Source organism: Lates calcarifer, linkage group LG23 (assembly GCF_001640805.2).
Source record: "Lates calcarifer isolate ASB-BC8 linkage group LG23, TLL_Latcal_v3, whole genome shotgun sequence".
NCBI lineage: Eukaryota > Metazoa > Chordata > Actinopteri > Centropomidae > Lates > Lates calcarifer.
The window spans coordinates 8919412-8942688 of record NC_066855.1 but is presented as its reverse complement, the minus strand read 5'-3'; the positions used below and the strand labels follow the sequence as shown (position 1 = coordinate 8942688).

Genomic DNA, 23277 nt, shown 5'->3' with positions numbered 1-23277 from the left:
ACCCTACCCCCACCCCACAGCCCATCCCCCAAACAGTAGAGCAACTGGTCTCAATACACAATGTATTCAATCAAATTAGCTACCAAAATGATTGTTTTTATTTATATATATTTATATACTACACATTTACACAGTGGGACTTACTGACCAAACAGATAGGAAAGGATGCATTATAAAACTCCCAGGGAAATGGTTATAATTTGTGTCCTGTCACAATCAGACAAACTGTGGAAGATAAAAAAAATATTCACATAAAGAGTTCAAAAGATTCATTTTTCTTCAAAATGCAAATGACAGATATCTAATTCTATAAAACCTTCAGCGCACTCCTGTTAGTTGACTGTTCCTCTGTTCATGTATGAAAACATGCAGAGTTTCTCGCTTCAGCCACATTTGAGACCTATCGACGCACTTGTGTAGATGATTAAACAACTTATGAAACATGTTTTACATTTCCTCTGCAAAGTATCAGTGTAACACAATTTAACAGGATCAAACCATTTACTTTTTTAATTTTTCTTTTACTTTTAGCTGATTTCAATCAGAAAGCTGATCAGTTAGGGAGAATCAGAGGAGAGTGAAAGTGTTACCATAACCACTGGACTGGACTAGTGCTAGTCCTCAGGCTCTGTACCAGTTTTAGTACAAGTGAATGGTTTTACATTGAAATAACTGTGTCAAAGAACAAGACCAACTAGAGAAAGACCACAGAGGGTTTTGAAGAGAAAGGCGGGCAGATCAGCCCCTTGTCTGCTGTTTAACCTCGTCTGTGAGATTCCTTGGTAATGTGCAGGCTATATTCAACATCTAAAATGAACAATTCATACAAACATGATACTACAGTGTAAACACAAGCAAATTGGCTGTGATTGCATTAAAAGGTGTATGTCATGGTCTCATTATACCCAAGAAAAATATCACATTCTTTCACAAAGAGGGAACATCTGTGAGCTGTGCTACAACATTGTTATGATCCTGTGAAAACCTTGTATCTCCAGCAGAGGTGATGTCCATGTTCATGTATTTACTCACTGATTTCTTTTAAAACATCCAATATGGCACCCCATATGGTTAAATTTCCTCACGCCTTACAGTTTTTGTTAAAGGTACCATATGTAAGTTTTTGACGAATGTTTTCATACCAAAAGCATCAGCCATTGTTGCATTTACAAATTAGAATATGCCCTCTGGGAAGTGCTATCTTTTCATCCTCTCATGTTGGACTGAGGGCAGACACTGCAGTGACTCACTATTAGCAAAGTGGTGGACAGGCCAGAGCTGCCTAGCTATAGCTGGTTAGCATGCCAACTTCACTGGCGTTGCTTTCCTCTGTTGGATACAGCTCTTGGAGAACTAAGGAAAGAAGTTTAATGTTGAACTTGTAATGTTTCTTCAAGACTATTATGTAAATAACTTCATGCTAACGTTAGTTATGTAGCGATAGCAAAAACGTACATATTAAAGCCTTTGGAAATTTTAAGCATTCAGTGGTGCTATTGAGTCTTATAAAAACATCATGGGGTGCTCCTTTAAATTCCAATTTAAGGGTTACACACTCCTCTATAAGCTGAGATATTGCTTATACACACACACACACACACACACACACACATACACATATATATATATATATTATATATATATATATATATAGAGAGAGAGAGAGAGAGGAGAGAGAGAGAGAGAGAGAGAGAGAGCAATATTATGGAGATACGAGGTCTTCACATGACAGCAACAATACATACAAAGGGTTTCATTCCAAAACATACTATTATACTGTATATCCATTATAATATAAACATGAAAAACTATGAATCATATCACTCAAAAATAATTCCATTCTATATGTTAGTATACGATAGTTGATGGTATTGAAATAAAATCTTAACATGTTTCTTTTTTTTAAGTTATTGTTATATAAAGAAATTGTTATCCAAAATTAGGTATATTTTTTAGAGATCTTATTCTGGAACAAAACTCTGCAAAACCCGTATGAGAACATCAAGATAAAAGAAAATTTGCCAAAGACTTTAATAGTAAAACTGACATGATGGTAGAGGATGATGGGGAGCTGTACACATTTAAACAAAGGTCTCAGCCCTCCCACTCATGACCAGTCACATTTCATTCATTGTGTGGATAATCTCTGAGAAATTATGCATCTCTGAGATATTCTTCCTTAAAAAAATGTTGAAGCTCAGTAGTAGCTGGCTGCAGCTGGACAATAAACTGCAGTTTGTTTAGTAATGTGGGAAACTCATGTCACCCACTCACTTATTTCAGGTCTTGTTCAGGATTATGAACCCCAAACACTGAACAACATTCTGCTGCCGAGTCTCAAACCTTGGCAGAAAAAAAACTCTACTGTCTTTTCAAAGCTGTGACAACATCAGTCGCTGGGACGTGTGAGTTGGGAGAGTGCTGACTTTCCACAAAGGACATGGGGGTCAGACAATGGCTCCATTGACTCGGTTTGACCTCCTCCAGCCCAACACTAGTTAACATGAGGAAAAAAACTGCCTTCAAAAAAACGCTGTTGATTATTAACTGGGATGCCAGTGTGTTCTTGCTAAGTGGAATTTGAGCCATGCATTGATTATCCAAACCGAGCAGAGCCATGTTTTTGTCTCCTCGGAATCACATTCAGCTCCAGTGTCCAGTGCGTTGCTCACTTTTACACAAAAACACAATCAGCAGAACTGCTTTTTGTTGCATAAATGTTAACAAACACATGTGTATGTATATATATATATATATATATATATATATACACACACACACACACACACACACATACAAATTCTTCACTTCTTTTGGAATATATTTATCAATAGCTTGTACACTTTCTTGCACAGTGAACGGCCACCAAAACCAAAGGGCTCATTGTGATAACACAAGCTTGGGGGTCATATACAGTATCCTAACATGTACTGCATTTTGCATCATTAAAACGTAAATATTTCTCTCTAATTCTTTACAAAATTGTCAATCCCTGAAAGGTTTTCTCTACCATAATTATTTATTCACTGTTTTTACAACAAAAACAGAATAAACTGAATTTTCGAGATTTGTGCAGCTGTAAAAGCCAGCCTGTACCTCATATTTCATCTGCCGTACCACAAAGACGCTGCAGCCACAGACACTAACAACCACATACATCAGTGCGGCACAATGCCTCTGTCTTCTCCATACAGGATGCCTTTCTTTCTGGGAGCATGTCTACTGGCCAGATGGGCTGCAGGGCCTTCTCTGGCCAAAACAAAATGGCTTTGAGTGTACTGAAGACCCCCATCAGGTCTGGGAGAAAGTGACCAGAATACTAAACATAATCTTCAATGCATACCATGGCTCACTTTGTCAAAGTGTTCTATATGTTTTTCCCCGTTTAGCTGGGCTGAGTAGCATATTGGGACACATGAGGGAACAGAAGGAAATACAAAAAAATGCTTCATGTGTAGAAACAACCTCTGACATTAAACAAGTTAAAAGAAAATGAATGTTTAAAAAAAAAAAAAAAAAAAACAGCATTCACAGAATCCAGGCAGATGCTGGATTCTGTGATAATCAGACCCTTCTCGTACCAAGACGGGTTTCCACAAATGTGAACTCCTTTGCTTGTCAAGTACTGAGTTATTTACAGAGGCTAAGTAAACTTCTTTTTTGGCACTTAACAGTCGAAGATTGCTTAGAGGAAGACAGGAATACAAATGATGCAACAAACACCAGATCAATGCTACACAGTGTTGAGTCTCGGTGCCACAACTGGGTGATTAGGTGACTTTTGCCGGGCATCCTCTACTGGTTTTGATTTGCGTGCTTCACTTGAGACAAGATTCAGTTCCACATGCTCATTCAAACACACACCCAGGCAATTTCTGTCACACAAATACCAATCTTCCCTTTCTCTCACTCCTCTTTTACCTCAGTAGAACACAAGCTGTGACTCCTCTTGAGTTCATCTCATTATTCCCATTCCCTCTCCTCAAGTATGTCCAGTCCATGTGTCTGCTAGTCCCAGATACTCCGGATTCTCTGCCGTGGGGGTCACAAACCCGTTCACGTGCCTGGGCACTCCTCCGTCTCTCTCAAGTGCCCCATCCCCTGCTGCGGCCCCAGCTACCGCTTTGGCTTTGGCCACAAGGTCCAGATAGTATGGGTTGTCAAAGGCCGGAGAGGTGGAGGCCCCGGAGCTCACAGGGACCAAGTATCCCGGGTTTTCCACGCTGTGACCGGAGCTCAGGCCGTTAGGGAGGCGTCGGTCTACTCTAGAGCCTTTGCGAGGCAGCGTGCTGGGCCGATCAGGGATCCCTGGTCTGAGATCCAGAATCTCCTGGTTGACGTACTCTGAGCAGGTGGACAAGGAAGGAAATGTCAGAACAAAAGTTTCTGAGATGAGATTTAGCATCATACAGTTCATTTGATGTTATTAATTCCTCTAGAGAGCCTATGGTCGAAGAAATCACCCACTCACCTGGCAAGACATGATTGTGATTATACCCACGACTCTGTCTGGGCAGTGAATGGTGAAGATGATGAGGACGATGAAAGCCATTTGGCCCATCCGTCTCCAAGTCGCCCTGGCTCCCGTTGGGGTTGGTGGGGTCTTTGCAGTAGCGTCCAGGGCTGGCCGGGGGCAGCGAGGGGTCGTCTGGAGGCCCGTCCAGGAAGACCGAGTCAGACTGGCCTCCGGCCGAGGGGCTGCGAGCCAGCGTCGGGTACTGAGGACCCCACAGGCCGTTGGAGGTGCTGGCACCTAAAGGTAGGGTGGGGTACTGGCTGCGGCCCAGAGTGGTCAGGGAGGAGTACATGCTCTGAGGGCCGCCCGTCATGGGGGGCTCAACGTCTAAGCCTTGATCTCTGCTCTGCTGGTCAGAGAGAGGAGAGACACATGATGAACGAAAATTAGACAAGAAGGTGTCTAAATATGATGTAGGTGTCTTCCCCTGACCTACCCTGTGTGATTGGTGCCTGGATGGCCCATTGGATTGAACTCCATCTCCGTGAGCCCTGGGGTAGAGGTTTGGCTGAGGCACCAGATACTCCTCAGCATCCAACAGATCCCTCATATTGTTCCCCTCCTCCTCCATGAGCGTCCGGAAGAACTGGCTGTCCACCGGGCTGGACATGCTCATCTGCTCATCGTTCTGCAAAACAGAAACAACAACGGTTGAAAACACGGCATAAAAACTTGCCAAGAAAGTAGCACTGTGTCAAAAAGTGAAGACTAGCAACATACACTGGACATGCACATTTCACACACACAAAACAACAACAAACAGAAGTAAAACATTTGCAACATGAAACACATGCTCACATACCTGAATGACTACATAGCGAGGAGGATCTCTGGCCATGAGACTAAAATCATTCACCAGATTTTTGAACTTTGGTCTGCTCTCTGGATCAATCATCCAACCTGCCATTCAAATATAAAATCACAATGTCAATAATCCATCTTTGATGCAAACTGTTACTGTTCTCCCATGTCTAATGAGGGCCAAGTGACTGAGAAAGTATGACTTTCTTGAAATGTTTTTTAAATTTATTTAACTCTAAACAGTTAAGGAACATTAACATTAACTTCTCTGCTTTAACCAAAAAGAAAAATGACAACAATGTAAATAAAAGCCTTGTTCATGTACAGTTTGCATATTTACCAGCTGAGTAAATTAGTGACTTGCTTAAAGATTGAGACAAAATGTAACATCAATGCTGCAGTAAGAAGAGCAACCACTAACATTTGACCATGATCATGTAGACGTCGATGGTGCAGATGAGGGGCTGGGGGAGCCGTTCTCCTCCCTCTAAAACTTCTGGGATCTCCCTGGCTGGGATCATGTCATAGGGTTTGGCACCAAATGTCATGAGCTCCCACACTGTCACCCCTGAAAAGGAAATGTACAATTCCAACGGCACTGTCTTCAGTCCAAAATAAGAATGAATGTAAAGATGACTGGCATGAAATGAAATTATACATAAAGTCAGTGCATCAGTACCCAAAATCAAACACAATTTAAGCCAAACATTATATCTAATTTATCTGCAAACATTAGATGACATTTATTTTCTTTTTTGAAGCACTGCACTCAACACTGCCAACTACTATTGTTCCAACATTATACACGAGGTATTCAAATTTAAAATTACTGATGAAAAAGTTGAGTTATTATAAAAAATAAATACAGTACACTAAATTAAAGGAAGCGCTTGTTGTATCATGCTACATTAGAAAAACTAAGACCTTGACAGCGACAAAAATGCCTCTACAGTTTTTTTTAACGCCACGCCTCTGAGTGATACTGACCGTAGCTCCAGACGTCACTCTGATGAGTGAACTTCCTGTGCAGAATAGACTCCAGAGCCATCCATTTAATTGGCACCTAGAAACACAGATTTACCAGTTAAAATAAATAATGAATTGTAATTGTTCCCAGGGTGGATGCTCCTACAGCCACAGTCTTATCTTACTTTCCCTCCATCAGCGTGATACTCGGTCTCGTCTATGTCAAGCAGACGGGCCAGGCCGAAGTCTGTGATCTTCACATGGTTTGGGTTTTTCACCAGAACGTTGCGGGCGGCCAGATCTCTGTGGACCAGCCGGACTTCCTCTAGATAGCTCATTCCCTACATCAACACACACACAAACACACACACACATACACACACAAATCCATCACCCCCAAATCCATGTGTCCGCAAATATTCAAACTGATACCACATCAAATTTGAAAGGAAAAATAAGATGATCAAAATCAACAGCAACATTCAGACACTGCTGTTTTACCAAGGAAGATATACAAATTTACTTCCATCACTACAAGCAGTAATACAAGTCTGTGCATAGAAACAAAAAAGAAGATGGCATCTTCTTTCTTGCTTACGTACCTTGGCGATCTGGACACACCAGTTGAGGAGGAATTGAGAGCCGATGTGGTCCTTGTTCTCCCTGACATAGTCCAGAAGGCAGCCGTACGGCATCAGCTGAGTGACCAGCTGCACCGTGGAGGTCAGACAGATTCCCAGAAGACGACACACGTAGGGGCTGGCAACCCCTGCCATCACATAAGCCTCCTGGGAGAAGACAGAAGAAAAATGTTGAGAGGTTGCGATCTGTATTTATGTGTATTGTAAGTTTGTATGTGTGTATCCGGCTTGTACTCACATCAAGGATTTCTTTATTGGCCTTTGGCGAGGTGTTCTCTCGTAATACCTTAATAGCCACTGGTATTTTCACATTTTCCCCATCAGGAGCCCACACTCCCTGAAATAGTCATCAAAGTCTCACCAAACATGTGAACTAAATAACAACAAGTGCTTTATTTTTGCATCTTTGTATGCGTCAATTTTGAGGATTCTGCAACAGAAACTCACTGACATACCTTGTAAACAGTACCAAAGGCCCCAGCACCCAGCACCCTGAGTTTTTTCAACTCAGTCTCCTTCAGGATACGCATCTGAGCTTGATTGGGTGACGCACCGCTGGGTGTTAGAGGCTCTACCAGCTGTACACATGAACGAAGTAGATGGCAGATTCCTTCATTATACACTACAAGACCCAAGGGCAACTTATGCATAATTAAGCACACAATTCATTCATGTTAAGTACTAGGCATCCACCAAAATAAATTCCCACTTGTTTCAACATGACACAACCAAATCTGCTACACGTCTAACCCATGGCCAGTGCTCCCGTCAGTCTCAGTGCTCACCTCATGTTCCTGCAGGATCCTCCTCATGGTCTCCTTCCTCTTCAGCTTCTTCTGCCTCCTCAGGTAGAACACCAGCAGAGCCAGCAGGATGAAAAAGAGCACCACTCCACCCACTGCAGCAGCGATGGTCGTACCCGGTCTAAACAGAAACAAACAGTTCAACAGAGTTTATTAAAATCACTAGAAAACAAAACAACTTGCTCAGGCAGACATGTCTTAAGTGTTTTCACAGTTATCTCACCCCGTCCTGGTGTCAATGGGGCAACCTCTCTCATCCATCACAGTGCAGCTGAAACAGAGAAACATTAGTTTGAGATTGTTCTCACTGCGCACTCAGTGTGTGCTTGTAGTTGAGTGCTTGTGATGTGGGTCCACTCACGACAGAGCGCAGTTGGTGTTGCAGGGCAGACAGTGACCTGTTGCATTGCTGTACTTCCACACAGTTTGCTGATCCTCCTTCACAACGCTAGGACAATGGTCCACACAGAACTCACCATCCTGGAAGTGTCGACACTCTGTACAATGTTCTGCACCCTGAAGACACACAGACAGAAATATCCAAGAACATTTATACAAACCTTTTGGTACACACAGGTATAAATAGGTGAATTTATTTATTTGTGGGCAGTTAAATTATTTTGGCAAAAGATAATAAATTGAATTGAGATAACAGGCGAAGTTCAAAAAGGTTAAGTTACATTATTTTGTGGCACTGAATGAACAAATTTGGATGAGACTTGGTTGAGAATCCACCAAATAATCCCACTCAGCGCTGTGCATTCAGAAACATTGTGACGTATCTTACCGGGCCGTGACAGGAGGCAGAGCCGTTGAGAGGACGGCACTCTGTGTGACAGGCAACACACAAAGATCTGTCTGTGTATTCACGGATAGCCCTGCAACACAAGCACAGAGGGGATGTAACATACCAGCCTATAACATAGTCTGTCATTTGTTGGATACATTTATCTAAAGCATCCGACAGTGTCATGAGGAAAATCAGATGAGCTGGTCTTTTTGTTTACTGACCACCAGGACTGGGCAACAATAACAACAGTCAGTGCTAGCTGTTTCCCCCTGTTTCTAGCCTTCATGCTATGCTAAGCTAATCCACTGCTAATTATACTGCAGTTCCACATTTAACGTACAGACATGAGAGTGGTATCGGACTTCTCATCTAATTCCTGGCAAGAAAGTAGATATGCTATCTCTGAATTTCAAGCTATTCCTTTAAATTCTCCAAGCAAACTGTAAACAAATTAAAAACAGAATTTCTTATTGTCTTGTCAAAATACAAATGCTAAATATTGTGTGATATAGAATTTAACCATGCTCAGACCTTTTACTTACCAAATTAAAGCTAACACTTACTTTTGTGTGTGGCATGACTTCATCAGTGCAACATTTTTTGTTATATGAATTATTATTTGAATTATGTCTCATAGATGTGTCACTAACATACATCAAAGATCCTGAAAAAATCAGCCCAGTTACTGGGCCATGAGGAACATGTTGAGCTCCCAGTGTTCTCACATGTATTTGCTTAGTCAGGGTAGTCAGGACGTACAGTTGCTTAGGGGCACAACTTCAAACTTTCAGATTAATTTATTGTGACTACTTTGACACTGACTGCTAAACCAGTCAAGCCCACATGCATCCACCTGTTCAAATCTTAACTTTCAGCAAATACATGATTAGTTTTACTTCATCTACTGGAAAACGTGATTGCAGCTTATGACACACAGTGTACTGTATTATTTAGATCATTACCACTTTTTATTGATTTAGTGCTACCACACCCACACACACACACATACACACACACACACTCTCTTACCCCTGATAGATATCACACTGCTCTACACACTCAGTGCCACGTCGGAAAGCTTTGCAGGACACACACTGGCTGGGCCCTGGACCCCAACAGCCCCCATCACACAGTGGGTGACATATATACCCTTTTGCCTCTGAAAAACACATACAGGAACAGAGACAGCAGAGCATGATGGTATTTTTGATTACTTAAAATAAAATCCACAGAACAATATTTTCTGCACTGTCCTTACTGCTGAATTTCGTTGGAACAATAAATGGTGGTGATGATTGTGTCTGGCCAAAGTACTTAACTTGGAAACGACAGTGACAAGTGCAACCCATAATAACTTAGACTTAGACTTAGACAGACTTTATTGATCCCTTTGGGATGACTCCCTCTGGGAAATTACGTCTTTAATAGGCCTTGGCATTGCGCTGCTCTTCTCTGCTCTATTTTTCACGTACCACAGACTTTGGGGTCCTGGTTGTGGTTGACGATGCGGTGGGGTCCCTGGGTGGGATGCAGGAGACTCTCCCAGTGAAGTGAACTGGTGTAGCACAGCTGGGAATTGTTGTGCAACAGGACCAAACCTCCACTGACGCTGCGTAGTGAACGCAACCCAAGAGACTGGATGTGTAGATTTTGGATGGCAAGGGAAAACACACCCCTAAAATAGAGGAAGAGAAGCTGTGAGTGGACAGGAATCAAGTGCGGGGTCATTGTGTAGCCAGTCCATTTATAATGATTTTTCTTTCAATTTCAACCCAGATCAAACCAAATATGACTGAAACTCTTGACAGGTATAATAACCTTTTGTTTTCAAATTTAGCTAAAAATCCTAGATGAACTGCATTCATAGTTGGGTTTAAGACTTTTTAACAATAAGATAAGATGCACGTTAGTCTGAGATTCTCTCTTATCATAATTTGGTAATCTCCATATATGAGCAAGTGCATTTCTGTTACAGTCAACAAAAGTGAGTGAGTGAGCAAAAAAGACAAGAGTGTGCAATCAAAAGACATTTTGAAAAGGACAAACAATCCACATGTGAGCAACAGACCAAAAAACGAAAAGAAAGAAACAGCCAGTTGTAGACTTTAATGACAGCAGCAAAGAAACAATAAGACTGTTCTAATTACCAGAGAGGAGCCCATAATATCTGACACTGTATAACCACGTCAAGTGGACAAGTAGATCTTACACTTGTCGCTATGACCTAGGTTGGGCATTTTACGAGTGTTTTCCATAAGCTGTTACTGTTATCCTGGCTGGCATGTACTGCAGGTTAAAGCAGCTGGGCTGGGCTAATAATTAGCCTTTATAACCCTACAAGTGAACAAACTACCTCAACTGAACTAAATACACATAGCTGAAAGACACAGCCTGGGTGGATGTATATCAACTGTGGCAAGATGGTGATGCTCTACACTAACCTGATATATGAGATGACACTTTGTAATATGTAAAAAAAAAAAATATATATCTTGCTTGACACAAACACTATTCTTCAGCCAAAGAAATAATGATATAGGAGAGGGAGGTTAATATGTAGACGAGAGAAAGACAGATGAGTATACTGACAGACGAGTAAGGCAGGCAATTATAAAGTCTTACTTGTAGAGCATCCTGCCTCTGATCACCTTTAGGTTCTCAAACACACTCAGGTCAGTCCACTCTTCAGGCCAGGCATCAATGTACAAGTAACCTGCACAGCAAAGTCAGACAAAAATACTAAACACACTAAACAGAGATGTAGCCCACTCTGTATACCACTCACAGTATATGGGGTTGTATGGAAAATTAGATTGAACTGGAGAAACTACTCTTGCAACTGTTCTGAATTAGATACATTTAAAAAAGGAAGAATCTTTCCTTTCTTGATAAAAGCTAAAAATAAACAGAATTCAATAAACACTTCCTCACTGTTCAGTACCTGTGATCTCCTCCACTTTCTTGAAGGCATTCAGCTGCTCCAGAGTCAGGCCTGATGTGTTGGTCACAGGGTCCCTGGACAATGACAGCATAACATTTGAATGGAATGCCCTGATAAAATCTCCAGTGCAGGTTATGTCAGATTTTAGTTTTGATTTCCAGAGGAATACTCAGACACTTTCATTATGAACACTTGGCACATATTGTAAAAGATCATTAACAGGAACTTGGCATCGCTGCTTCAACAGATGTCACAAAGGCCGATCCACCAGCCTTGTATTAAATGTCCAGGGCACATGTGCTGAAAAGTTTAATATATACTGTATATACTGTACTGTATATAATGTACCTGTATCTGTTTTACTCCTAACTGTATAGGTAGTATGTGTAAATATCTCTCTACTGCATTGAATTAGATCTCACTGAACTGAGATTATCTTAATGATAAGAACAAATATGACAGCTTTTATTTTCTCTACTGACACAAAGACACTAAACATCTCCAGGTCTGGCTTTGAAGTGCATTTCAGTACAGTAATCTACAGGGTTGAAGTGCTGAACAGGAGGGATGTGGCTATTTGGTGGAAATTACTTTATGTCATTTTATGTCATTTCTGAACTATCTTTTTGAGCTAAAGATGTACATAAGCTTTATATTTGGCCTGTGTATTTCTTACCTTTCAAAGCTCTGAGGGTGGAAGGCCAGACTACCAAAAATCTTCTTACACCTAGTGAACTGCTCCACATTAGAAGATGTTACCATGGTGATGCCATGGTTATCTGTGACACCAAGGTTGTCTATACCCAGACCATAACATCCTGCAATACAACAGAAACAACAGATTTTAGACATTTTATCACAAACCTCCACTTATTAAAGATGTCCAATATGACAGGAAAAGCGTGATCAACGTCACTCTATATAAACCAAGACATCGTCAGCATAGAGTAAAATATGGTGTGGAATAATGCATTAAACAACAAGGGTATATGGCGATTAACAAACTGTTGGAGGTAGTGGTTAAAGGAAGAAGAAAAAATGGGGGAATGTGGCAGCCAACCTGGTGCCTCTAGCATTTTTGATAAGTAGTAGATATGCCTTATCTGTGAAAAATATTTAGGATGGCCATTTGCACTGATCTATGATGTAAAAGGGATGACAAATGTTATCCCAAATGACTCTTTCTAAATAAACCCTATCACATGTTGGTATATAAATAGAGAAACAACAGCTGTATTAGTGTTTGTTGTGAATGTGCAAAAGGTCAAAACTGCTAAACAGAGACTAAATACTACACGTATATCATCTCTTATCTGAATGTAGTGATGCTGATTCATGAGATAAACAACAACCACGAGGTGCTGCAGAAACAGGTTGGTTCACTTTGCACCATTGTCAACACGCGAAGTGTTAGAACATCAGTACATGCAGCATAAATCATTATCACCTGTACTGTAGCACCATGTCATCCATAACATTATCTGAGCCACTTAATATGAAATTGGTTTTCTCTTGTTGGACATGAGGATACACAAAACACCCACAAAGACACAATGACCCCTACCTTTGGGACAGTCTCCTTCACACTTTTCACATTTCTGTGTCTCGTCTCCATCAGGTTGGGTGATGATTACCTCCTGGTTGGCTTTGGGACAAACCAAAGTGCAGGCCACTTCCATAGCTAGGTAATTATCTACAGACAGAGAAGCAAAGTATTCAAGGGCCATCTTTTCAGAAGGAAAAGTGAAAATGAATTTCATATAATGTAATGGGAAACTGGTAGCCTAAAGGTTTTATCAGTTCATCAATCATCAGCACAGCTGCACAGTGGCCACTAGCTGAGCACAGTGTAGTGGCTTCAACTGGATGAATAGAGGTGTTTAAAATAAATTCTCACAGGGACATGTCTTGACGCAGGTGGCTCCAAAGTTGAACTTCTTGTTTGGGTTGGGTTTGGTCTGAAAGGTGACAGGGTCGTAGATAGTAGGCGGAGGACAGTTCTCCTTACACACACCACTGTCATTGAAGTGACGACATGCCTATAGTGAGGAGGAAGGAGGAAACGCGTTTGCTGACTGTCTGACAACACAATGAAAAAACAACAAATAGTGTGTCTAACAGGTGTGTGTGTGCGTGTGTGTATCATCTACCAAGCAGTCTGAGTCTTTGGGTCCTGTGCATCCAGCAGCACACTGCATATGACAGCAATCATTGGGCAACGGACCTTTACACCGCTGACAGCCAGACGCACATTTAATACGGGTCACTGAACAAAAATGAAAACGTTTCATTTCGCTTCACCTGCTCTTGACTTTTTCCAGTGAAAATCAAATAGTGTCACAGTAGTCATGAGGTGCACATTATGTTAACTCACTGGTTTGGCAGTCCTGTGCAGTTTCTCCCCAGCAGCTTTTCCCACATGCCAAGGAACAATTTGGACCTGTAACAGAAGAAATCCAACAATAACAGATAAGCAGAACCAAGCATTGGACATGGTGGTCATAATAATAGTTCTAACACATACTTACTTAGCAGTTCAAATCTACCAGGTTCACTATCTTAGTTTAGCCCATTAGCATGCTAACATTAGGTAACCCCCCCCATCCCCACCCCCGCCACAGCTGTGTCATTAATCTTTCAGCACTGCTCACATTTAGGGGCCCGAGGCTGCAGTCTGTGCTGGCTGGCGTGGATGTTCTGCTCATCCAAGGTGTCCCTCCAAATGATGTTCTGAGGGTCTGGGAAACATAGGTGGGGGTTCCCCCAAATATACACCCCACCCAAAAGGATCTCTGCAGGGAAGACAAAACATAAGAGGAACTCAGCAACTTGAGAGGAGCCAGAACGACTCGTATGTACAGTCCACTCAGGTCATACTGGTTATGAGCATCAACTCTACGCTCTATTATCTGACCTGTAAGGCTACGAAGCCGGAGTGTCCTGAGGCCTTGCCTATTCAGAGTGTTATCCATCACAGCCAGGGCATAGCTGGAGTTGTACAGCTGGCTGCCTCTGATGATCCGCAGGTTGTCCAAAGGTACCAGGCTCACTGACACGTGGGCAACAAGCACATAACCCTGCACCTCCACAATCCCCTGGAGAAGAAGAGGTGTAGAAACAACAAAGAAGAAGTGATGTGGCAACAGAAAGAGGTGACTGACTAACTTTACCGAATGTAACACCATAACACTAACAATATACCTGTAGGAAGGAAAGGTCAAGGTTTCCATGGAGGTGTGTGATCTCCAAGTGGCCGTGTACAACCTGGCAGCCAGTGTAGAGCAGCTTCAGGGTCTCGTAGTGGTTTTCTAAGCTGGAGGGCAGGGCAAGCTTCATATCTGTACCCAGACACACTGCAACACAGATGAAATAGATAAGTATACACAAATAAAATACTATTAAAAACTTTTTAACTGCCAGTATTCATGACATTTTATTTATTTTCACTATCAATCCAATCACACAATTCCTACAGTCTTAAATAAAATACCATCACTGGAAAGAACACAAGTCTCCTAATTAAATGGAAATACTTCCATATACCTAACACTCATATATTTAGCAATATTATGTTCATTATTATTATTTATTTTATTCCTTCAAATATATTGCTAGGACTACAATTAACCTACAAAAAAAGTAAGAGAAGTATTCCAATTATTATTATTTTAGCAGTATAACATTACAATGTTCCTCTCACTGTAATAAAAACAGTGAAATGTATGATAGTCACTGAATAAGAAGTTCATATAAAACACAGATTCAAAATTACTTAATACCGGAGGCCATTTATTAAAAAATAGATGCTGTCATTCAGTGCGCTGTTTACTGAACACACCCTGTTGATTGTTGTCTTTATTACTGGAAGAATGAACCAATTAATCAATGGTTATGCCGAGATGGTTATTTATTAAGCAGTCCAACTTCTCAAATATGACAAACATTTTTCTTTATTTTATTTCCTGTAAATAAAAGATCTTTGGGGTCGTAGGGGGACTTGAAGACTCCTGCTGATGACTGTGAGGATTAGACTCCACATATTTTGACTATGTAACAGTTTACAAGTGGCCTTGAATAGGTACTTTGAAATACAAACCACACGCACCACCTCTGTCTGTCTCTTAGTGTGTATGATATATTTTCCACTGGCAGCACAGAGCACAGATTCCCCACAGTGGGTCACACACAGCAGCATTAGATTCAGGGTCATACAGCGTTACAGTTCATGGGGGCTCTCGCAGACACATATCTCCCATGCTTTAGCAGGCAGTCACACAGTGGACAGTCCCTCCTCTGCTGAGGTTATAAATGACTTCCTCTGGCTTTCTTCCAACAGCCCTTCAATAGTCAACCCACTTCTCCTGATTGAAGCAACCCCCCCTTTCCTTTCCCTCTCCCCCTCCTCCCGGTGCTATCTCTGTCTCTCCTTTAGGAAAAGATGGCTGTATGGACACACACCATCAGAGGAACAGGAAGTCCTGGCAGGCTGGAGGAGGGTGCTTTTTATGATACTCTTAAGCTCAACGAAGTTCAGGAGATATGTGGTGTAGTCATGTTCTTATCAAGTATGTGTGTCTGCCACGTGTAAAGTTTACTGTTAACTGCCAAGCACTCAGAACTTGACCCATATCACAGCTACTGCAACTCAGCAAAGAGGTATTGGGTCATAAAGTGTAAATAAGGTTCGTATTAAAATCTGAGAGGGAGCTACTGCAGCAAATGGGTCTATGATTAATAGTGTGGCTGCCAAAAATACACACCCAGTCGTTGCAGCTTGTGTCAAATATCAAATCAAATGACTAATCACTGCCTCCTTCAGTGATGTCATCATGGAAAATAGTTTTACATGTGGAGCCAAGTGGGAAGTCGGGATTTTATCCTCGAGCATTTAAATCATTTTTAATAAGACAGAATATCTAAACACAAACACAAATCTCCTGAAAATCACAGAACCTACCAAACACACACAAACAACACAGACCGCTCCAGCTCTGAGGATTAGTTAAATGTGCCGTAACAGAAAGCACAACAGAGCAGATTTTCCATTTCTAAAAAGTGTGTGTAAAGCCAGTTCTCGGCTTCCTCTCCTTTTATTCCCTCATTGTTTGCTCTCCAAAAGTCTCTCAGCAACGGCTGTGTGTGTGTATGCATGGCCTTGTGAGGAGCTGCCCACCCCTCCATCCCCACGGCCTAAAATACTCTCTCTTTTATCACTTACTTTGCTCTATCTGCCTGCTGTCATGCCACTATCCCTGCCTTCCTCTTCTAAATTCACTAACTACATCTTTTTATTGCCAGGTTTGAGAGACAAACTATCTCAAAATTTCCCCTGTATTCATCCATTCATTTTTTCCTGACAGTTTCTCTCAGTCTATGAGTTGTTGCCCAACTCTTTTTGGGCTCTGGAAAGTGTCATTTCACAGGAATGTGTGTCTTTGCATATCTTGATGATGACACACTGTTTTTCACCATTGAGTGAGGAGTGGGGCTGAGAGAGACAGTGAACCAGGTTGCAGTTCAGTGTCTAGTCCAGAGACATGTCGGTGGCCTGTGACCTTCCAAGTCATCTTGTGACCTGGAAGGTCACAAGATGACCTCTGTGTCACCCAAATAACACACACAGCTAATGACTGACACTGATGCCCACACACACACACACACACAGCTGAACATGTTAGTACTGGCTTCTGCACAGTGTATAATGCCAATCTGGCTCTGAAAACGTCCACTGGTCAGGTGATTCTGTGGTTGCCAAAAGCAAGAATGAGAGTATTTCTACTTTTCCGGCCTGTTGTCTGCATTTACTTGATTACAGTGTAGTCCCTGTGTGCGCAGTAAGATGTTAGGCTTCTGACATGCAAGCTTTTAACATTTCTGTTAATCAGTGTGCACTTATTTGTTCTATGAACAATGCAGCATTCATTGTGATCACAGTCAGTGTTCTGGCATAAATGTCGAGGCCTCGCAGCAACTTGATTCAGATTCCACAAACTGTGAATTTGCCATATTTCAGCTGCAGTCTGAAATACACAAGTAACATGACCGCTGTTTGTCTGAAACAAGGGAACAATTAACTGTATAGGTCTTTCACAGTGTATGACAGCCATTAAAAATGAATCTGTGGTTGGTCATTATTCTCCAGTCATCCAGCTAAAGTGTCTGTCAAATGGTCTTGACAGAAAGTTACATAAATTGTCAGACGCTGCTTCCCCAGTTACGCTGTCAGAAAGGTGTGCATTAAAAAGGGCTGTTGCTTTTCGTGCAATCAAGCTCAACAACATCAGTGCCTTCGAGGACAGATTATCTGAAAGAGTGCGCCGATATCCCCCAATTACCATGTCACGCCTGTCTCTGTGATGGCTCACATACTCCTGTCTTTACTCTTGTTTTACTTCAACTTCCATCTACACCAGTTAGTTTAACATTTAATTGCAACACCCTGTTTACCCATCCAGGCCTTCGTGATACATCCAGTTAGAATGCATCAGGCAGTTCATCTGGTAAATATCAGCTGATGAAATGCAACTGAACAGAAAGCAGATTGTTCAGTCACTGTTTCAACATTACTCCTGTTAAAGACAGGGAACTCCTACCTGCTTACTCTGGAAAGGAGTGCCCCTGCCAACTAAATGAGTAATTTGAAATGTAGTACGACCCAATAAGATTTACAGTAAACGAATATGGATAATTAATACAGATGGTCATGAGAACTTTCTTCAATTATAGCTCAGGAAATCCTGCAAATCCTCAGAAGCTAGAACCAGTGAATGTTTGGGAATTTTGCTTGATAAATGACTTTAAATGTTCTTTAAATGCTGTCATCATAGACTATAAGATTTATATTGACTGATTTGATCTTAATGTGTCTTCTTGCATCAGAGGATGTGCTGACTGTGTCCTGTGCTAGTGTACTGCTTGAGACTGACTGGAAACCAAAAAGCCAGCTTGAAGCCACACCTGTGTGTGGCAGCATGCCAGTTAGCACAGGGAGTGTGCATGTGTGTTTACCAGTGTGTGTACGGTAAGTGACACAAACATGACGACGGGGATGCTGGTGCAGGAGTTGGACTCGAAGCACGGTGGAAAAGCCTGCAGCGTGACACATCAGAACAGTCAACAAAGATCCTCTGGCCTCCTCTCTCCTCTAATGGATTAGTTCCCTTCAAAGCTCAACACAAACACAACAAGCTGATCCAACAGGACATTCTCTGTCACTTTATTAGCTCTCAGATTTAACATGTCAGTCCTAAATTCTAATGCAATGCTAATCCTAGCAACGTGTCTTGCATAAACTTCAAATTTCTCCCAACCTCCCTGAACACATTCTTTCTTCCCCTTCACTGTATGGCCGAGTAAGAAAAAACAGGTATTGCTCAACAGACAAGCAGAACAGGATCTGTACTGTTCTGGAGCTACAGACATGAGCTCCTCACTCATTCAGCCTGTCATGCACAGACTACAATCACAAACATTTACTGCTACTTCGGAATATCTCCTCCAAACTCTCATGCACATTTACTGCAATCTGAACGCAACTGCAGCTGCATTTAAATGTACAGTTCATTTCAAAGGGAAAAAACGTGAAAGTGCAGACAAATTAATAATAATGAGTCAATTAATGTTTTAAGCCAAATGAATCTAAGGCTGGATTAGGTTTAGAATGATACAGTGCAAATGGAAAGTTAATCTGAAATAGTTGTTTTCAACTTGTAATTTCAAGTGTTTAACTTTGTATTGTACAACTGCATGATTGCTTTGTAGTATTTATTTATTTATGCACTAGGAATACTAGTACACTGTCTGTCATGAAATCCATTACATTATTTGCAGTATGAAAATTGATGTTGATTGCGATGAACTCTACACTCATGATGAGTGTAAAAAGTTTTCTAATTTGTTCAATGTATCAGTAATGAGGCACTGTTTACAATGGGTTGCCAGGGTTCGTGAAAAATCCTTTTGGCTGCTGCTTCTTCCTCCTCTAACATGAATCACTTTCAAGTTCCCTGATGAGACCCTCTCAGTGGACCATCTCACCACTCACCTTCTGGAGGAAAATCCTCGATAAAGGGTGCCTTATTAAAAAGGCACTCAACAATAACTCTGTGATTCTGCTGAAGGGAATCACAAATTTGGCATTTTGCCTTTATTTCTCATTGTGATGGGAAATGAGAGGAAAGAGGGGAAGGATGATTTCCAATGAAGGTCCTGGCCAGATGCCAGGGTGCCCCTGAAATGATCATTTCATTTCTAGTTCTGAAATATTGCCCAATTCTAACTACCAGAGAGTCACAATGATACAGGATGCAAACATGACCAATAACGTTTTCCTCAAAAAAAAAAAAAAAAAAAAAAAGCAAATCAGTGGAAACTTGGCTTCTGCAGATGAAAACAAGACCAGGACAAATTTTCAAAAAGAAATCAGTTATTCCTAACAAGGCTGCTGGTTTAAGATTTCCTTCTAAAGATTTGTGAAAACTGTAGACGAAGGTTAAAGGTGCAGCTGCAGATCTACGAAAAAGAACACAAGAAGGTACTGAAAGTTTCCTTCGAGGCTCGTAATGAGGAACACTGGCCCCTTCCTCAGCTCAGAGCGAGTTAGATCACTAACACGCCGTCTAGACTGTTGACTCACGGCTGGCTGAGGTAACCTGCCACTGAGGCCAATTCAGTAGGACTTAATCACTGGAGTTTCACTCAATGGGGGCACTGGAGTGTGACAAGGACATGAACTCTGCAGATACTGAGGCCACCAAACACACACACATGTTCTCACACAGGGGTAAGTTGCTGAGATAATTTACTCCCATCACAGTAACACACAAACGCTGACCTGGAGTCATACAGTTGTTGGCCACAGCCAAAAAACTGGCATAACAATGTTTAATAAATGAAAATAAGACTGCTGAGATTTATCCACTTGTGCGTGACGTTTGGGATTACTGACCAATCAGAGCGCTCACACTGAACTGATGCTTCAGAGATCAACACCGTGGAGGAAAGTGCACCAACCTGTTCCCACCAACAATGCAACGCTGTATTTGGAAATCTGTGACTATTGGCTTTGTTTGTGTCTGTGTGTGTAGTAGCGGTGGTGGTGGGGGCAAAAGCTAATGACAGACAGAGGAGATTCACTACAGTATTTTTCCTCATACTAGCCATTTTAATAGTAAACAGAACTTGGATGAATTATTCTCACTTAGAGACTTCATCCAAAGGTAAAACATGACACATTTCACGTTATTATTCTCTGAAAAAGCCATGCACTGGTTCCCAGTATGTTTTTTTTAAACAAATGCATCTCAATAGCTCTCAAATGCATGTCAATAAAGACTGTGTTGTATTGAATTCTCAGTTATTGCCGTCATTTTTTTCCATTAGCTTGTGCCATAAAAAGGCTTTTAAAAGCAGCTGACTGGCTGACTTATTGATACCCCTGATTGCAACCTAAAATAGTCATCAATATGGAGGCCAGTGCCACCACTAATATCATGTAAGGCTGCAATGAGCAAATATTTTAATGATTTTAATTATTTAATGATTGAATATAAGATGCAAAGAATAGTAAAATGTATCACATTAATCTGTTTATGGTAAAATAAGGGTAGGAAGTAGCAGCAAATCCTTACATTTGAGCATTTGAGAGGCTGGAACCATCAAATGCTTCACATTTTTGCTTGAAAATTACTTTAACACAAAATTGTAATAATTTCTCAAGGACGACCTCTCAATCAACAAATAGTTTCAGCTGTAATATGAACTGAAGAGAGGAGAAACTTGTTTAAAGGATGAGTATGCAGTATTCTTTTTATCATCATTAAAAATTTCAAAATAAAAGTTTTAAATTATGATTTGTTGGACTACCTTATAAATACGCACTTGTTTGCACTTTCACTTAGCTCTTGTCTTACTGGCATGCGCTCAAGCTCCAAGTGTGACAAGTGGTCCCTCTATCAGACAATGTCCTCTTTAGAGCCAGAAGTGAATAATTGACATCGTCATGATCCTTGGCGCACAATGCACTGCCTGTTATTGTTAGTTTGTTTTTGTTTACGCGCAGAGCAAAACCAGCCAATAGCTTAACGTTCGACCGCCTGCACGCACAAGTCAGTGTCTCTGTCTGTCCCAAGCTGCAAAGCAGGTTCTCATATTTCTTACCTGTACCAGTGTAACTTCGACTACTGTACTCTGGCTGTTTATTTATGCAACAAAAGCGCGTCTGAAGTTGTTACAAAGCAGTTTCAAATCTCATCGGACGCTACAATGCGACAGGTGTGATTTTTCTCATAAATCCCACGAGCCCCAGCAGAGACCGAGAGAGGACGAGGGCAGCGGACTCACGGAGGAATGTGGTCCTCGCCAGAAATATCAACCTCCTTCGGCCAAAGCTAAACCTCAAACATTCACCGAAATATAACCTCAGTACCACACTCCCACATTCCCACTAAGTGCTGTGTCTGTTTTTCTGAACAGCGGCAGCCGAAAAAGACGAAGAGTGAGCTCCGAAAGTTACCCACCTTCTCTGCCCAACGCGCCCGTCACTCCGAGCAGCACGGCCCCGACAAACACCAAACTTCTCGCCGCCTCCATCTGCTGCGACCCCGCCGCCTCTAGTCCATATTCCAAACCTGTGTGTGGGTTTTTTTTACTGCTCCCAATGAGGAATTGTTGTGTTCTGACTTTTCTTCACCTTCGTCCCCAGGTTAGTTGTTTTCTTGGCACCGTTTAGAGTTGTTGTTCGTTTCCCAATCTCAGTGACTTCCTCCCTGGAATTCCGTGCCTGTTGGTAGTAAAGCGTGACAGCGGCGGTGCGGAGGCTCAGGCGCGCTCCCGTGGAAAGGCCTGAGCGGGGAGTGGCAGGTTGAGTCAGCCCGCCCTCACTTCAAACTGACTTATCTGCAGGGCAGTGCTGTAACTAACTCCCTGCAAAAGAACATTACATCCTAGTTGATACTCCTCGGGTGAGAAGAAAGAATCGATATTCTAATCACTTTTTATCTGGTCATCTTTAAGTCCTCCTCCATTCAAAAAATGTCTTTTGCTTGTTGTTACTTCACTTTTGATGCTTGACCTAAACTGAGCAGAGGGATATACTCCACAGTGCTGTGTTCAGGTTTTAGCCCCTGGTGGAAAACATGCTTTAAAGTGAAGATGCTTTCAAAAATAATGCCATTAATAGATTTTTATTTACAAATTAGACTACTTCAAAGTAGGGTTATGGTTAGCATAGCAGCCCATAGCAGTCCATATTGATAATTATCATGATAAATATCAAATAATTATTTATTTCAAGTCTGAAGGCTGATTTTTACTCTTGAGTGGAAGCTGAAGAAACCAGAGTTAATTATGGTTTTAAAACTTTTCTTTATGGTCAGAACATGACAAACTTAAATCTGAGGTAGAACATTCAACACTTAGACCATCTATAATCTAAAACTTGCTTACCTCAATTCTTATGATGTGATTGACAGTTCATGTTTTTTTTTTTCTGTGGGTGCTATCTAAGCACGGAAATCAATTATATCTGATATTTATTGACAATTTGTTATATTTGTATTGAGGGAAATTATATCGTGATCATTAGAGTTTTATCACCCAACTCACACAAGCGAGATGTGGAAACCTGAAAGCTCCAGTGTACATGCACTGAGAATGGACTACAGAAGAAAAAAAATCACCAGGAAATGTAACTTTTTTGTGAGAGCAAAAAATATAACAGACATAAACTGTTACTCGAAGCAGGGTATTTTTACATGTCTCAAAACATGTCAGGAGGGGATCTTTAAATAGGCTGCTTGGCAATCTCAAGACTGGCAGTT

General features: G+C 41.4%; 1 protein-coding gene across 2 annotated transcripts; it reads right to left on the bottom strand.

Annotated features, from left to right (window-relative positions):
• Positions 1 to 1702: 1702 nt before the first annotated feature.
• erbb2 (erb-b2 receptor tyrosine kinase 2) lies at positions 1703 to 22304 on the bottom strand. Of its 2 annotated transcripts, none has more exons than XM_051066308.1 (27): positions 21976 to 22304; positions 14660 to 14811; positions 14373 to 14553; positions 14110 to 14250; positions 13833 to 13898; positions 13609 to 13724; positions 13356 to 13497; positions 13023 to 13151; positions 12135 to 12276; positions 11459 to 11532; positions 11140 to 11230; positions 9990 to 10192; positions 9547 to 9676; positions 8515 to 8605; positions 8089 to 8243; positions 7951 to 7998; positions 7710 to 7848; positions 7380 to 7502; positions 7163 to 7261; positions 6886 to 7071; positions 6469 to 6624; positions 6305 to 6380; positions 5739 to 5885; positions 5319 to 5416; positions 4953 to 5144; positions 4472 to 4865; positions 1703 to 4344 (listed from the first exon to the last, which is right to left on the bottom strand). In XM_051066308.1, the coding sequence occupies exons 1-27, from the start codon at positions 22046 to 22048 to the stop codon at positions 3983 to 3985; spliced, it is 3906 nt and encodes a 1301-aa protein (XP_050922265.1). In that variant the 5' UTR covers positions 22049 to 22304; the 3' UTR covers positions 1703 to 3982. The 2 variants fall into 2 exon arrangements, with proteins under 2 accessions (XP_050922265.1, XP_018542800.1); XM_018687284.2 differs by having other exon boundaries at positions 4472 to 4862; positions 21976 to 22302.
• Between the last annotated feature and the right edge of the window lie 973 nt (positions 22305 to 23277).